The 17,720-nt window shown below is 42.8% G+C and overlaps 1 protein-coding gene across 3 annotated transcripts in view; it reads left to right on the plus strand.

The window, feature by feature from the left end:
• The window catches only part of ARHGAP20 (Rho GTPase activating protein 20), a 109,746-nt gene extending 100,797 nt beyond the window's left edge, over positions 1 to 8,949 (plus strand). For all 3 annotated transcript variants that reach the window (XM_034758816.1, XM_034758817.1, XM_034758818.1), the window contains 4 exons: positions 908 to 1,017; positions 2,059 to 2,248; positions 4,198 to 4,312; positions 5,146 to 8,949. In XM_034758816.1, coding sequence (XP_034614707.1) covers positions 908 to 1,017; positions 2,059 to 2,248; positions 4,198 to 4,312; positions 5,146 to 6,896 — 2,166 coding nt within the window. In that variant the 3' untranslated portion in view covers positions 6,897 to 8,949. The remainder of the gene's footprint in view (positions 1 to 907; positions 1,018 to 2,058; positions 2,249 to 4,197; positions 4,313 to 5,145) is intronic.
• Positions 8,950 to 17,720: the final 8,771 nt, after the last annotated feature.

Here is a 17,720-nt window from a genome sequence, read left to right on the forward strand (position 1 = left end):
GATTTTAGTAAGGGTTTTGACACAGTCCCACATGACCCTCTTATAGAATCATAGAATCATAGACTTTAAGGTCAGAAGGGACCATTATCATCGTCTAGTCTGACCTCCTGCACAATGCAGGCCACAGAATCTCACCCACCCACTCCTGTAACAAGCTCCTAGACTTGCATCTGAAGAAGTGAGGTTCTTACCCACGAAAGCTTATGCTCCCAATACTTCTGTTAGTCTTAAAGGTGCCACTGGACCCTCTGTTGCTTTTTACAGATTCAGACTAACACGGCTATCCCTCTGATACTTGTACCAGTATAAGTTGCCTTTATACTGGTATAACTACATCCACACTAGGACTTTTAACTATTTTGGTTAAAAATTACCACCCCCCAACCAGCGTCGTTTTACCATTAAATCTTATAAGCATAGACCAGGTCTTACTGTGACGTGTAGGAAAGCAGCTATGCTTCTGTAGTCTTCTCTTCATTCTTGGAGTGCAGCAAGGGTGTGCTCCTTACTTAGCCAGATCTGTGACAAGCACTGTAAACATTTTGCTGGGATAAATGGGGATTGAAGATAATTAGATGATTAGTAAACTGCAGGCGTCTCACAGTATCCAAATAACTGGCCCCTGAGCTAATTCTCTGGTAAAGTGAAAACAGATTAAGCATTAGAAATGCATCCCGTTTGACAGAAAAGGTTCAGGAGAGGGTATGAAAATATTAATCCTAAACATAATGCAAAATTTTTCTTAATGTTAAGAGATTTACTGCTTGACTTAGCGGCTCTGTGGAATAAAATGCACACCAGCCAGTGTTGTCCCACCAATACATTTTCTCAGATCTGTGTAGCTTATCTTTTTTCCCCACCCACACTGTTAGCTCACATGTTTTTATTGTTCCTCTCTTGGAATAAGGATTTTCTTCGGAACATCCCAGGCAGCATTTTTTCATCCCAGCTCTGTGATAAGTGGGTCTCTGTAATGGATCAAGGGAACCATGAAGAGAAGATAAAAGACATCCAAAGGTAGAGTTATTTATATTGCAAAAAAGTGGAATCCTGCAAATTAGACTTTTGACAGGTCCCAATTAAGGAAAGCGTTTAAATGCATGTTTAAATTACCCCCAATTCAGGAAAGCACATAAGCACGTGCTCAAGTCCCATTGACATAAAGGGACTTAAGTACACGCTACAAGTTAAGCACATGCTGAAGAGCTTTCCTGTATAGGGTGCTTTCCTAAATCATGTTCTCGGTACCTATGTGCCTGCTGTGGGAGTACGTGCCAGTAAGCAGATTTCAATCATTTCCTTTCACCAAGACCACAGGAGAGTGTTTATAAATATGCTCCCGAAGACCAGGACTTCTGCCTGCTACTAAAATAGACTGAGTTTGTTTTGGGTGGTGCAGGAGCTTTGGCAAAAGGGGTGCAGCAACTATTCAGTTCCACTCTTTTTTATTTTATTTTATTTTATTTTATTTTTTTGCATTCGTTTCAAACTTCAGTGACTGTTGTGAAGCCGGGATTGTGTCATAGTGAAATATCGGAGTCTGGCAATGGTGGAAGCCCTGTTGCTGAGGATATTAAAATTAGACTGGGCAAAGCTCTAGTCCATGCAGGCAGGAGGGTGGACTAAGTGACCTATTAAATGGAGCTCTGCCAATTTACGTTAACAACTGGGTATCCAGAGCAAATGACTGAATTTTGCAACTGAGTGAACCAGTGAGTTGACAATTGAACAAAAGAACAAATAAAAATCACAAATGGTACATGTGCGTTTATGTGACAGTGCAGTGTTCATTATTTCTTAGACTAATTTACAGTATATCAGCAATTGTTCTGAATTACACCATATTAGAGGACCGCACTGAAGTTTGAGTAATAAGAGCTCACTGTGGTACCTGCTGGGTCTTTTCTTAGAAGCTATTGAAATAGTAACTATTTCCTGCTCTAACCAGTAATCCACATTGCCTCCCTCCGATTTCTGTAGTTTCATCAGATGCTAACTTTAGTGAGTGGCGGGGAAGTGCTTTCTTAAATTGCTCTTTATGGGGTTTTTTTCTTTCAGGCTAATAGAACAACTCCCCAGAGCCAATGTGGTTCTCTTACGTTACCTCTTTGGAGTATTACACAGTATAGAAAAGCAATCTGAAGATAACCAGATGACTGCATTTAATCTAGCTGTGTGCATCGCACCCAGCATGCTGTGGCCTCCTGCTCCCTCTAGCCCTGAAACAGAAAGCGAATTCACCAAAAAGGTGAGTGAAACCTCAGTTTTGCTAAGGAATCTCTATGTTCAGAAAGGTGATAATAATTAGCACCTACACAGATCAGTGCTTCTCCTCTTCAAAGCCCTCTGCAAACATTAAATAATTCATCCCCACTCTGCCCCTGAAACAGAGGGAGTGAGATCATAAATATCCAGTGCATTTGTAACAATCACTTCCTCCTAGGGATGCTGTTTGTTTAAGCTGGTCTTAGAACAGTTTTCTATGTATAATCAGAGGAATGTAGGGTGAAAAGGACCTCAAAAAATGATCCTGTCCAGCCCCCTGTACTGAAGCAGGACCAAATAAACCCGTAAGGCGGTCGGGGTGGAAAAGATGCACAGGAAGGAGTTGGCTTAGGGCCTCGGGAAGCATTGTCCCCAAGGAGAAGATTGTAAATGGCAGTAGGGAAGGAGCCAAGTGGGATCCAAGCACAATCAATCTATCCAATTGCCTCCTTTGCAAGATGGCGCTGCTGAAGAGGGTGGGATCTGGCACCATTTGGAAGCTGTTCATAAAGGCAACAATATGGATGAGCCTAATGAGAGCAGAAACTTGTAAATACTAGTTTGAAAATCCATCCATTGTAGGTTCATTTCCAGCTGTGGGGGAAGAAGGGTGTAGATGCAGAGACCCTGTAATGGCAAAATTGGAGGCAGTTGCCTAAAGGTAAAAGAAATTTCATCTGCTGGAAGCCCATTTATCCTTAGGGAACTAACCTAGTTCTTGAAGTGTGTGTTGCCGGGGGACTGGCTATTTTCGTAGGGCGTGGGTGTGATGATCTGCTAGGGGTTACTGTGCCATAAAGGCAGGAGAGTTCCTGGCTACTGGGAGGTGAGGGCAGGTCAGGATGCGTGGATGGAGCAAGTGCCACCTCATTCCCCTCCATATATGCCCTGTCCTCCCAATATGATCGCCTACTATGTGCCAGTTTCCTACCCTTCCTCTGGTCTGTGCTGCAGCCTGGGAGAAGTTGCTGACCTTGGAAGGCCATGGTATGGGTGTGAAGAACTAGTGCAGAAATGACTGCATGCCAGAGCCAGCGGGTGAGAGGAGGTAGCCAGGGAGCATGAGGCCTGCAGGGATGGTGTGGGAAGTGATCTAGTGCTTAGTGAAGGGGGCTAGAGTTGGCAGAGGCTCAGTCTGTGCAGAGAGAGAGCAGGACCTATGGTGAGGGAGGCTACAATGGTGGTGAGAGGGGAAAACACCAGGGTGGGGGGGTGCTAGAGTGCTCATCTCCTATAGTGCAGAGCCCTTTATTACTCTTAGCATTAATATGAGCACAGGGAGAGCAAGGATTGGTTTCATAATGAGAGGTACCTACATGGGGCCATTCAGATGTTCCGGGGAGTCCAGAGTGACCTCTTATAGATTTGGCTGTTCCTTTATCAATCTCCTAACAGTTGTGTTGAGACCAATGGCTGGAAGTTGAAGCGAGACAAATTCAGACTGGAAATAAGGTGGATGTTTTAAGCAGGGAGGGTAATCAACCATTGGAACAACTTACCAAGAGCTGGTGGATTCTACATCACTGGCACTTTTTACATCACGATTGGATGTTTTTCTAAAAGGTCCTTTAGTTCGGACAGGGAGTATTTGGGGGAAGTCCTATGGCCTGTGTTACACAGGAGGTCAGACTAGATTATCATAGTGGTCCCTCTGGCCTTAGAATCTCTGAAACATGTCCATAGGAGCCACCCATCTACACCTGCTTTGGAACAAATCACTATCTGCAAAGTTTAGCACATGCTGGGTAAATCCAAGGCAGGAGCACCATATACAGCATCAGCAGAGAGCCTGTAAAATGATATTTGGGAACAACCTTTTCATTCAAAGGAAAAGCACATAGGATTGGTTGGTTTTTGTTACCAATCTATACTCCTCTCAACTCAATAGTTCAAGAACTGTATAGAGATCTCATTGCCATTGATTTGTTGCAGGTTTCTGTTCTGGTACAGTTTCTAATTGAAAATTGCTGCAGGATTTTTGGAGAGGAAATTTCCACCCTCTTTGGGGACATACTGATACGATGTGACAACAGAGAGGATGGCTCAGGTAACATATGTTTCATTCATATTAGCTAAACCCAGCCAGTCAGAAGATTCAGTACATTCTTAGGAAGGTTGTTATTTTCCATTCATATAATCTGTCCATCCAAAATATTACCCAGATGTACACAGATGTGTACACAAACATGCACTCTCCCTTAGTCAGTGATGGTGATAGTTGTGTGATTTTTTTTTTATCATGCGCCTTATACTATCTCAGTCACTCTTTTCGCTCCATTTGGCATGATCTACATAACTCACTTTGCCACTCATGAGTAATATGGTTGTCCCAAACTTCTCATGTATTCTCTCTAGGGTAATATGGCTATATTCTCCCTCAATTACACCACTTTAAATCCATGGGCTTGAGTCTACTTGCTATGCCATAACTGAAACTAGAACCTCTCATTATATATTGGCTATAAATCTTCTACTTTCTGGAGCACAATAAAATTACACCCTGGCTTCTTCACATATCAGAGCAATTGAATTGAATGTTCATAACATTACTGATTTAATAGCCTGTAATTAATGTATTATCCATAGGTTGATTACTAGGGAGTATCCATAAATCCATCCCTATTCAGCACAGCACTTAAGCATGTGTTTAGTTCCCTATGCTGCATTGGGGGGGCCTAATAAAATGAATTTCTATTCTATCTTAAAATGATCATTTTGGAAGAATTCTAAACTTTTCCCATTTGGCCAAGTGTCAGTTCTAGGGACTTTCCAAGGACAAACAATTACCGAAGGGAAAGAATACTTTTGAAACAAAATGTAACTGTGTCGTCAGTGTCGTTTGAGGATGGACATGCTAATGCTGCTTTCATCCTCTTGCAGATCTCTCTTCCTTTCATCTGAATGATTCTTCCTATGACAGTTTGGAAAACGAGCTGAATGATGATGTTGACTCTTCATTTAGTGACTTGCTCAAAAAACGAGGTCAAGATAACAGGAGCCGGGACTCAGTTTTGACTCTGAGTGATTGTGACTTGGACCAGCCTGAGGTGGAAGAAATTAAAATTCAGCTGCCACCCAAATCAAAACCAGTGCGAATTTCTACTGGATCACACCACGAATCTGCATTACAGGATCAATCTGAGAATGAGTCTCTTTGCTCCAGTACCTCTGGCTGCTCATCAGTAACAGTCCCTGATGCTCGCAAAAGCTTGAGAAGACAGAGACGCTGCTCAGAGCCCACGATTGGCCTTCTTGCCTCTAAATTCAGCCACATCAGTGGGGTTCATGAGAACGCAGTACGTAAAGCCAGCTGTGACGCAGTGCTGTCGCACGTAGATGAAGACTGTCTCAAGCAGCTTCGTTCATTACAGGTGGAAGGGCAAAAGCTTATTAATCAGAGTTTGGTTATGGGGATAGATGTGGGTCAGAGTGGCACCGTGGACCAAAATGGTGAAAAGAAAGACTTGTCCAATTGCCTCCTGCCTCCACCCCTGCTGAGATTAAATATTTGCTCAAGAACTAGCTGTTCTAGTTTATCTTCTCCCGGAACGTCCCCATCTGGGTCCTCAATGAGTTCCTTGGACAGTGCTTTCTCTCAGTTTTCGGACTATTCAGTATTTACTCCAACCGAGACCTCCTCGCCTTTGGATTGTGCTTTTCAGCCTCAAAAGAAACATGGAGAGCTTTCTCCTGAATTTAACCCTTTCTCTGGAGTACACCTAGGTGCTGGCCTCAGTTCTTTTCCTAACCAAGCTAGCAGCAGCAGCTCCGTTGGTGTTAGAAAAGAGAGTCAAAAAAGCCCTGTAACTCTTCATCCCAGCACATGGCTAAAGAACGGAGCCTCCACAATGAAAAATTGGACTCTCCGAAAAAAGGAAAGAGTGTCCAAGCAAGAGGAGAAAAAGAAGAGTGTTGTTAAAATAACTTTGGAACCACAAACGGATTCTTCGGATGCGTCAGAAGATAACTTATGTCAAGAACAACGGCAAGTTTTAAAAACACTTATGTCAACAGGAGGAATTAATGCTGCGGAAACAGTCCAGGAGGGCAACTTTTCTTCTTCCCGGGGGGGTGGACAGCTATGCGGCTCTCCACTTTGTGCAGGGGAAGCCAAAGACAAGAGACTAAAGGCGTTGGGGCTGTTGGCTGAGCAAAGCAAGGAGGAGGAAGAGGAGGAGGCAAACTCTCTATTTGTTCAGTCACATAAAAGACAGCTGTCCAACACTTTCACTCAGTGCACAAATCCAAGGGCTGAGCATGCCCATGAGCCAGAGGATGTTGTCAGTGCTGGACATGAACTTTTCATCAAGGACAGCTTAAGTAAGACTGTGATTTCCACAGACTTAGGTGGCCAGCAAGTGACAAACTCCAAGAACAACAAATCTTTGCCAAGCACTGAATCAAAAAATATTGATGATGAGCCCAAAAGGGGCTTCTCTCGGTCTCCAAAAACCACAAAGGCAGTTGATGACTGTTTGTTTAAACCTGATGTTAATAAATGTCTTCAGAAATCAGAGGAAGGGACCAAGGCCATGGTCCAAAATAAAAAGGAATGGCCAAACAAGCATTGCAGTGATTCCAAGTTTGAAGAGCTTGACCAAAGGTTTTTTGCCGAGGAGTCTTATGTTTAAAATCACCACCTTTGGGACTAATGTTGGATCTGCTTAGGGTTCAATACCCCAAGAAATGAACTTTCACGGCGGGGCTACAGAACTCATCCTGTCATTATGGGAATTATCAAAGTAACTTCCCCACATACTGATATTGTGATTAACTACCTTCCTAGAATCTGGGAAGGTCCCAGAAAATTGTTAAGAGAGGCACTCAGATCCAAGACACTAGTGAGTGCAGTAGTGTGTTTGACATAGAGGCCTCCTCTTGACCACTCGTGTTAAGCTTTGTAGATGTAAGTCCGTGTCCTTTGTGGTTTTGATGCAGTATACATGGTCAGCATAGATTCCATAACTGTGGTATTCTACTACTGTTTTGAAACTATGATGGTTATTACTTTCATTGCTCTCCAAGGAAGAAGTGTCGTGCTTTGTATGTTAACGAAGTAACTGTTCAGTAGTTCCAGTCCTCTCCGTCTTGCAGCAAAAGAAGAAAAACAATGTAAGCTTGAAAAAGAAGTGACATTAAATGCTGAAGCTTGTAACTAACAACTCCCAACTCTGTGTGTTTCGTTTATTGTACTCCATTGGGTGTTCTTTTTATGTTTAAGTTGTGAATAGTTTATTAATATTGCTGTAAAATGGCATGTATTATTGCAAGCAGAACACATGTAATTTTATTATGCGCTATCTAAATCATCTTATAATATATTTAAAGTAATGCATTATCTAAAATGCTTTGAGTTTGTATAATATATCTTGATAAATTTTGCTATTATATATGGTCTGAAATAAATGTGTATTTTTGTACTTGCAGAACTGCTGCTAACTTTACAAATTCCGTTTTTGTTGTTACGGCACTGGTATTGGTGTATGCATTCAATGCTGTACATTAAATAAAATCCATTCTGTCATAAAGTCAACCAAAACAATTTTCCAAGTAACCCTTCAGTTCTCTGGCTTTAAAGTCACGTTTATTTACCAGTGGATTGTGATGTTAATGATGCTTCTTAAAAACCTACTTTGTTTTCCCCCTTTTTTTATCTCTAGATTTTGACATTTGCTTCTGTAGTAAATGCTTTTGTTTTGTTTACTAGAAGGAGATGGTATATTTCAGTTTTGGCAAAAGAGAACAAGCTGCAATGTGAATACAATTCAATAGAACTTTGGAGGTCAGGTCTATGGGTTCTTTCTTGCCTAGTGATATCAATGGGAATTTTGCATGGGAAAGAATTGCAGGATTTAGGCTTTACTTTCTGTACAGCACCATGCATATAAAGTGTATCTCAAACATTGCAGAACTCAACAACCTGATAATCTAGTTAAAGAATAATTCCTCTTCCCCTTCTGCTATTCCCTAAGAGGCATATTCAAAGGAGAATCAGGTGTTTTCAGCTGAGCTCTAAAATGAAATGAAGAGTCAAGGATAGGGAGAAGCAAAAGGTAATGTTTTCAAATAATGTTGTTTGTAGTGTTGTAACCAAGTTGGTCCCAGGATATTTCAGATAATAGACGTTTGGCTGGGTAATGGATCCTGTATGAATATTGGCAAGGTTTTACAGAAGGCTAGAAGGAAGGCCAGTGCTTCTGGAATGGTATTGATTCAGTTAGTAACGTTCCCTTTTTAAAAATGGCTTTCGCCCACTTCAAATAGTATTGATCAGTATAATAATTTTAACAGTGTGTTGTATTCAGTCACACTGGGGCAAGATTCCAAAAGCACCAATGGGACTTAGGCACCTAAGACTCTGAGGTGTTTTTGAAAATGTTACCTGCTGTCTAATGCCACAAGCAGCTGCAAAGAGCAGTCTATGGAAGCACTGCACCATTTCACCAGGCAGAACAAGCAATCTGTCTGCATATCTGTCAGCTGGAATGACTAAATATGTTTAAGAATGTCTCTTGTATTGAAAATATCCATTCCAAGGCTTACTGTTTTGGGACCTGAACTTGCAAATAATTTATACCCACGATTGTAGCTACATCTACAGAGACCCACTGAAGGCACCACGACTTCAGGCAAGTAAAACTGTTTGTGGGATCAGGCTCGTAACCACCATCTGTTCTCTCTCATCGTCTCTCTCTCTCTCTCTCTCTCTATATATATATATATATATATATATATATATATATATATATATCTACAGTTATTTGATTAGAAGTGTAGTACACAAAATCTGACCTTAAAACCTTCTCGTTCACAAGGATAAATTCATGTGTGTGTGTTCTGGGTTCTCGTATTTATCAGCACTACAACCCATCTCCCTTTTTAAAAGAAAACAAAGCCCTGATGCTATTTTTAAATGACAGAAGGAGCCACTCTGCATTCCTTTTCAAACTGCTCAAAATTGCATTGCCAGGCAATTTTCAATCAAGTAGCAAACATTGATTCATTGCACCAATACTAAATGTTAATAAAAACAGTCTTTGCAACATAAGCATTTTGTATTACCAGTCATATCTTGCCGCAGTAATTTTTTCCTGCTAGTCTAAAGTAAAAGTACATTCAGTGCTGCCTGGATGTGAAACAGATTGAGAGTTTGCTCTTGAGCTACATGTCATGGCATAGTGCTTTCAATATTACAAATACAGTGAACAAGCTGGATGTTGGATCAGTACAGTTTAAAATGTAGACTGGACTGTAAAGGGCATATACTCGGACACTGCCACCCCCAACATAATGACTGAGAAACTTGATTGGATCCACAAGGTGCTGCACAGCTTTAGGATAAAGGGGGAGTGTATACTGGGATAAGCCCCGCCTCCCTCTGGGTGCTTTGCTGCCCATTGGCCAGCTAGAGAGATGTGAGTTGATTGTCTCATGCTTCCCACAATCATTTCTTTAAATTCTGGCCTGGGTTTTATCAGCCTCTTGTCCCATTTTAAGTTGAACCCAGCCTCGGTCTCCAGGGTTATATAATACAGGGTGCAGTGGGTCTGACTGAACATCTATGTAAGGGGTTGTGAAGGAATTTTTTCTCATAGGGGCCAAATGGGCTGTGGCCTAGTAGTTTTTTTCACCTTCCTCATACCCTCATGGAGACACCATGAGGTGAAATGTTGTCAGAGTTTAATGTGAGGAATCATGTGAATGTTAGTTCATCACAACTTGTGTCCAGTGCAGATTAAAAAGCCAAACAGCCAGTGATCAGACAGTAAGAAACATGGGATTTTGTTGGTGGACCCCAGGTCTATGGAAAAAGGAAGACCTGAAGTCCTTGCAGACAGGGATCCTTTCCTGGTACCTTCTGTCCCCTTTGCAGGAGGAAGTTGAAAGGATTCAGCAGAACAAGCTGAATCCTTGGGGTAGGCAGTGAAAAGTCCATGGTAGGTGCCCTGAGTTATGGTTCTATGGCAGGTGCCCTGTAATCCTGCAATAGATTCCCCTAAATGTGTAGAATGGGGAGATGGGGCAGATAGTGCCCGTCTCCCATGTTAAATTCTAATAAAGCTATAGTCTGCCATTTAAAATCCAGCCCTGTGTCTGTCCTCACTCACAGACATTGTCCTGATCGGTTGCAAAGGCCCTGACTTAGAAAAGCACTTACACAAATGTTTAAGTCTGTCCCTGTTCTGGAATGCACTTAAGCATGTGCTTTCCTGAGTTGGTGCTAAAAAGAATAATAATGCTTAGGACTTTATATAGCACTATACATCTTCAAAGTTCTGTTCAAACAATAACTAACCCCTGAGAGGTGAGCAACTAATTGTCCCCATACAGAGCTTACGGGAGAGCTCTACTCTTAAAAGTGGCTCTAAAAATCGCATTGTGGGGTTGCATGTTTGTGGCTCACTGATTCCAAATCAGATTTGCTCAGTTTACAATTGCAAATTTTTTTTTCTAACTCAGCTCTGCAAACTCAACATGGGATCTGAGAATCAAGCTGGGTTCTTCCCTTTTTACACATCATCACAAGGGTCTGCATGGCAAGTTATACCATCTGTTCTCCTGTGCCATTCCAGCTGCCCCAATCCCAGGCTGAGTCTGCAGGGTGGGCTGTAGTTAACAACAACAAAAACCACCATATTTTTACTTGTAAAAAAAGACAATCTTGTCCGCAGATGACTGATGCACAACATGGAACTCCATTATGCCATTTATACAGTCACATAGAAGAGCACATCCAGGGCCCAGATGTAAGTGACCCTTGTGCATGAAGAAGGCACAAAAAGAAATAGTAGCTGCACAAAAGTCTCCCGTAATTGCAGTCTCTGGGCTCTGGAGTGGAGAGCTTGCTTGCTTCTGTTTACCCCTTGAGAAGTAAACTGAAAAGTGGGTGGAGTCATAATGGGTAGAGCAGATTATGCCTCTGATGGGGTAGCAGGAAGCACAAAGCATCAAGAGAAACTGTACCTGCTTGAGGCACATTCCCTTTGATGCTCTTCCAAGAGGAGTCCCTTCTATCCAGAGCTCTGGCATAAATGCGACGCCCTAGCCCTGAGCAAGTGACTGGTTCCAAGTGTCAGGCTCATTCTCCTAGATGTGCTGCCTTTGCAGGGGAAAAAATCAGATAACATAAGACAACAGCTGACTCTGTACTTAGATCAACTGAGTGCATCAAGCAATGACTGAGATCAACTGAGTGAACGATACAATGGACTCAAAGTTTATATTACAAAAATATCAGATTTGGTTTTGTAACATTTAATGTAGGGAACCAAAGCGTGACATGAAGATTTTTGGCCTACCTATATCATATGCATGAGCTGGAGAGGAATTGCTCGTGGACTTCAAGCCCCTTGGAGTCCGATAACATTTGCTCAGGATTTCTTTTCTATCAACAGCCTTTTACTGAATGAGTTATGTGGTGCTAGGGAGCAACGTGAATGAAACTGTATCTGAAAGGGTCAGATGCAGCCATAGAGAACTTTATAGAATAGTCATAGTATTTACTCCTATGCTACAACATGCTTGGAGGCTAACAGTGTACAAAAAGCTCCCTACCCCACTACAAATCAAGGGAAAATCCAGGTTATCTGCCAACTTACTTTTACCTCCATTCTTTACAGTAGCATCTCCTCTTAGGCTAGATATAAACTTAAAAGTGATGTCAGCGTAGCTACATCAGCCAGGGGTAGGAAAAATCCACAACCCTGACTGACCGAGCTATACTGACTAAATTCACAGCATGTCCACAGCTGTGCTGATGGAAGGGGGCTTCTGTGGACATAGATAATGTCATTTGGGGCAGGTGCTGTTCCTACACCAACAGAAGAACTCCGCCAGTCCATGAAGGCTGCATCCACACTAGGGACCTATGCTGCCATAGCTGTGCAGGTATAGGATCCGTAGTGTAGACATACCATAGTGAGGAATCCTTGCTTTTTTTGGATAACAATAGAAAAGGAAAAGAACTTCTAAAGCATGTAAGAATGGAAGAGACACAAAGATCTGAGGGCACAAAGGAAAATAGACATAGGGGAAATATAAAAAGAGAGAAGAGAAGAAGGGGGCGGAGTTGGGGGCGGGGCCCTTAGAGTGTCCTCTTTTTGTTATTTTAAAATATGGTAACCTTAGCTCTTGTAACTAGGAATAAGCTATTGTTACCCCCAAAAAAGTACTCTTCTTTGCAGTAAGTGTTACAGACGGCCTGGGGGCCTTAGCAACTTGGCCTCTTAATCAGGAAATCTGTAGCCTTATGTCATATAGGCAATGCTTGTGCAGGGAGTGTATATACACAAAATGCTCATCAGATTGCATACATGGAGATATAAAGGAACTGCTGAATCCTGTTTGAATGGCTGCTGCCACCACACTTTGCCACGGTTATTCTCCATGTTTGGCTAAGCATTACAATTAATAGATATTTATAGAGTCAGAAGCTAATATAACATGCCACAAGCGGAGGGTGAAATGTATTCAGATAATATACTTCATTATAACTCCCAAATTATCTTAGTCCTTTTGCAATGGCTAGTGGCCTCTTTACTTTTTTCATATGTGCTACTCTAATGACTGTAAAACACACACTGGTATATTGGTGGGCTAGAGGGTTAGAGTACTAGCCTTTCATGTTTATGGCCTGAGTTCAAAGTAAGGCTTAATGTTACTGTTGAAAAATGTGGTGTTTGGTCACATACAAATCACCATTCATTCATTATTAAGGCCTCAATCCTGCAACAGTATCTGTGCTAGCATCAAGGACCATCTGTGATGGGGTGTTGATCCCACACAGATGAACAAAGGGTTAACCGGAGTCAGAGCTCAGTTAACCCACCTGGAATGGGCCAGGCCTAATTCACAATGACATCCAGTTGGTGGGGAGCAGGGTGGTGCAATAAACTGAGGCAGTTGGGAGCAGGCAGGAACTCCGCAGTTACGCTCCTGGTAGTAGAGAGTGAAGAGCTCTGTAGGGACCAGACTGGCTCTAGCTGGATAAGGAGAAAGTCCGTGGAAAGGCTTGGTAGGAAGAAGTCCAGGGAAGTTGTCGCAAGGATTCAGGGGAAGTGAACCTTGCCAGTGTCCCTGAACTTAGAACCCTGTGATGAGGATGGGCCTCGGTTCCCCTGGTAAGGTGGCGTGAAGCCCCTGAGAAGGAGATATACATCCCTGCTTAGGGCTTCCTGTAGTTAGTTCACAGACCGCTTGGCCTAGAATCCAGGGTGGCAGATTGGACAAAAGGAATGGAGATTGGGGGTACGGGGGGGGGGTTGCTGGACCAGAAGGGGTGGGGACTAAAGCATGACCTGGTTGGAGTGTTGAGGCACAAGAAAGGGCAGACCACTGTGGGACCAGAGCAACTGTCAGCGGGGGCGCTACACAAGAAAGAACTGCTATGCCATGTTCAGCCAGAAGGGGGTGCTCGGTAGTGAGTCCACTCTTCTACACTGCCCATTTGGCATGCTGGTCAGCCTACAACTGGAGTGGAATGGAAGATTGCAGATGAGGCCTACGACACAATGGCAAAGCGGTAGGGGCTGGCAGATGGAATAACGGAACATGTGGAAAGCCAGTACTGAGGTACATTGGCTGAGATAAGAGTGTTATCTGACTCAAGTGTTAAGTTGCTTGCTACTGTGATCTATAAATTCACTCAAATTGTTTGAATGAACAAAATTTTTAAACGATTTTAATAACCACCAAAGGACACGGCTGACTTGAACTCTAAGTCAGCCTCAAGATGTTTATCTTTTTCCTGTTGCTGTGTGAAAGGCCCACAAAATAAAGAAAACTGACTGATGTGACAGGAGAAACAGTGAAAGTAACTACACAAAAACTGGTGTCTAATGCATAAAGTAACCAAACGGGGAGGGGTACAGATGTTTCACCTCCAATCCCTGCTACAGCAATTTTACACACCATTTGCAACAAGAGATAAGATTTAAACCAAAGTGATTCTTTAATTGATGGCATCCCTTTATCAGGTCTCTAAATTACACAGCCTTTGTTAATAGTTACTGTTCTTGGTCTGCTCACAACTGGGGGAGGTAATGTGCCTGAACTGCCAGGGGATTGGACTGGAACTCCAGTGACTAAGTACTACAGAAAAAGGAGCAATGGTCTCAAGTTGCAGTGGGGGAGGTCTAGGTTGGATATTAGGAAACACTATTTCACTAGGAGGGTGGTGAAGCACTGGAATGCGTTACCTAGGGAGATGGTGGCATCTCCATCCTTAGAGGTTTTTAAGGACCGGCTTGACAAAGCCCTGGCTGGGGTGATTTAGTTGGGGTTGGTCCTGCTTTGAGCAGGGGGTTGGACTAGATGACCTCCTAAGGTCTCTTCCAACCCTAATCTATGATTCTACTCTCAACTTTGCCATGGACCTGCTGCATCTTGCAGAGGATAAACTCTTTGGGACAAGGACTGTCTTAATATGTTTGTAGAGCTCCAAGCACAAAGGGGCCTCTAGATGCTACTGTTCTACAAATAACAGAACAATTATAAGTTATTAACCCCTTCTGTACTATTAAAAATTTAGTGACCTTTCTGTATTCTAATTAGCTAGTGAAATTGTTTTGTTACATAGCATTCTACCATGTCATTCCTTTATACCTGGTGCAATAAGGGGAATAAAGTTTGGTGGCCCAGTAGATGGTTTTCCCAGACTCTTAACTGTAACAATTCACAATTGTAAGTTGCCCGTTTTTGAAGGGAGCAGTCAAAGTTTGGAGGAGAAATTGGTGATAGATATTTCTTTGATGCATTTACAGTCCTTTTGTGTTCAGAGACACAAATCAAATAGCAGGAAATACATCTTCCCATCCCTACCTACTTCCCGCTGACCCAAAAAACTTCTCCCCGGGTTTGGTCCACGGTCAGATCCCAGGCTTTCAGATGTTCCTTCAAGCTGTCTGGGTTTCTCTCTGGACCTATGTGTTTTACACCCACCCCACCCCATACAACAAGACATATAAGAAACTAGTTTGAAAGAAATAGGACTGCACTGATATTTTGTCCTTTGGCAGGTTTCTGAGTGGATTACTGATGCCATCTTGTTCAAGATTAATATGGCAAATAAGATTTAAACTATTTACTGTTCTAAAAAACCCCATGCTTATGGTAATTGTGTATAAATGAATCTTCATCCGTCAAACATGATTAAAGCTGGGAGCGTGCTCGTGCCATATAGCTCCTACCGCAGTGTTTCTGAAAGTAGCAGTGTTGCTTGGTCACCTTCTTTCACTTTGCATTGATATATACACTGAATTGTGCAAAGGCAATCACAGAATAGGAAACCCAGGATGCAGCTTGTTCAGGTGCAAGGCCCAGGTCTGGAGTGAAGGTTTGGCTAGTTGCAGAGAGGATATTTTAAACTCAGAAAAGGTTCATCTCCCTGTCATAGGACCAGGGGTGGAACAACAAGAGCAAACAGTTACCTGGAGGTTCAGGTCTGAATGCAAAAATCATTTTTTGTAGGTAGGTTTTAGAGCTGGCGTTTGGGGCTAACCGAATTGATACCAATTTAGCAGAAGGCTCCAGCTGCGTTTCCTTCCATGTAGCTTTACAAACAGTAAACACCAAATATATAAACCATATTACAGGAGAGCAGCTGTGCTTCCTCAGAGCTCCCTGACTTCTGATTTGGTTCTAGCTTCACTGGCCATAACTGCCTTCTTTTTAAATAGACTTGACTTCACTTAATTAGCTCTCACCTGGGAGCATGTCCGTGAGCTGCCTCTGACAGTGGCTGTGACTTAACACCTGAACCACCCAGCTTGCCCATGCTCCCAACTGAATCTTTTCCTCTTTAAGTGCAAAGCTTATGAAGAGCTGAAACTAGTTGTTACATTTTTGGTCCTGTTACAGCAGACACAGCTGCCGCTGTTGTAGCTAGAAATGCCATCATTAAATAAAAGAGAGTAAGCTCTTTTAAGAAACCGCTTCCTTCCCCAGAAACCAGCCTATGGACATAGAGATCTAGTTATTATTGGATCCTACTGCCCAGTGCTGCTCTAGCTGGTGTGACTCCGAGCTCAGTTTCAAAGAAGTAGGTGGAAGTCCTGTGATTTTTACTTGTCAAGCCAGAAGTGGGCAACAGCAGCTCTATTGCTCCCAGTTCAGCAGATACTTTGGCAATTGCATCCACTATGAGTCAGTTCGTTTTATTCGGGATGTTGTCTGGTTTCAAAGCTAGCACTAGGAAGGACAGCCTGGCTCTAAAAAGCCTTAGTGCCGACGAGGGTTGGCAGAGAAAGGGGACATCCATGGGGCAGAGATTGCCAGGTACTGAACCAACTGGCCATTCCTCCATTAGTAACCTCTGCTTGGCCCTGGAGGTGACTTTTAAGGCTGCTAACACTCACATTTCTTCCTGCAGAAATGCTTCCAAAGAGGCAATGGGATTGGGGTGAGGCAATCTGCACTGAGAGCCAATAAACAGTTGCTTTAAGGGTGTGTGCATGAGAGAGAGCGGGTCAGATTAGTAGGAGTTTTAGCTACTCACTCTGCTAAAAGATGGCTCTAGTCACATTTTGTTCCCATGTCAAATGTCCTTTTCCAGCGTGAGCTGGAGATGTAACCCCTTGGGGGAAGTATAAAGGTTAGACGGCAATGGGATGGGGGATCTTTTCACCCCCTTGGGAGAATGAGAGACATACAGGCAGCATAGGGTGTGTGAAAAATCGGGACAGGGGTGCGGGGTATAAGATCCCATATAAAAAAAACCCCAAATATTGGGACCATCTCTATAAAATCAGGACCTCTGATCTCCCTAGGGCAGTAAGAGAGAGGTGCTTCGAGTGCTGATTGCAGTGTGAGAGGGGCTCAAGCCACTGCCGTGTTGTATTGCTGAAAAGGAACCCCTAGATATCGAACCCAGCCCTGGTTGCTGCTGGCTCCACCTGGCAGAAGGGTTACAGAAATAATCCTGTAGTAGCAGGGTGAGATGGACTAAATGGTCTTTGCAACTGTAATTTCTGAGATCTGGGGTGATACAATAATAATCTCAGTAGATATTGTCAGTGATGTGCATCACGCATGGGAGAATCACAGGTAGGGAACAATTCTTTAACATTTGGCAGATGTCAGGTTTAAACTGAATTATATTGTGTGCATGTCCCTTTTACTATTTTTTTTAACTTCCTTGTCATGTTTGTTCAGTTTACTAATGAAAACAAATGTGTCCACACTCAGCCCTGCAGGGTCAACTTGCAAGAGCTAATAAGGAATCAACTTGTCAGCCTTCTGCCTGACGCAAAAACATGCTCATAACCCAGAGCTCTCATTGCTGATGACTGATGCATGAAACCGAAGAGGATGCAAAATTGTCAAAAGCCCTAGCCCCGAGGGCCACAAACTGCTTCAGCTAATAAACAGAGCAAATATGACATAAACGGCACCATCATGGAAATGTGTATCTGATCTGGGTAGATCAGAAAAGTGGCAGCTCTGAACTATCCACTCCT

This window comes from Trachemys scripta, chromosome 1 (assembly GCF_013100865.1).
Source record: "Trachemys scripta elegans isolate TJP31775 chromosome 1, CAS_Tse_1.0, whole genome shotgun sequence".
Taxonomy (NCBI): Eukaryota; Metazoa; Chordata; order Testudines; family Emydidae; genus Trachemys; species Trachemys scripta.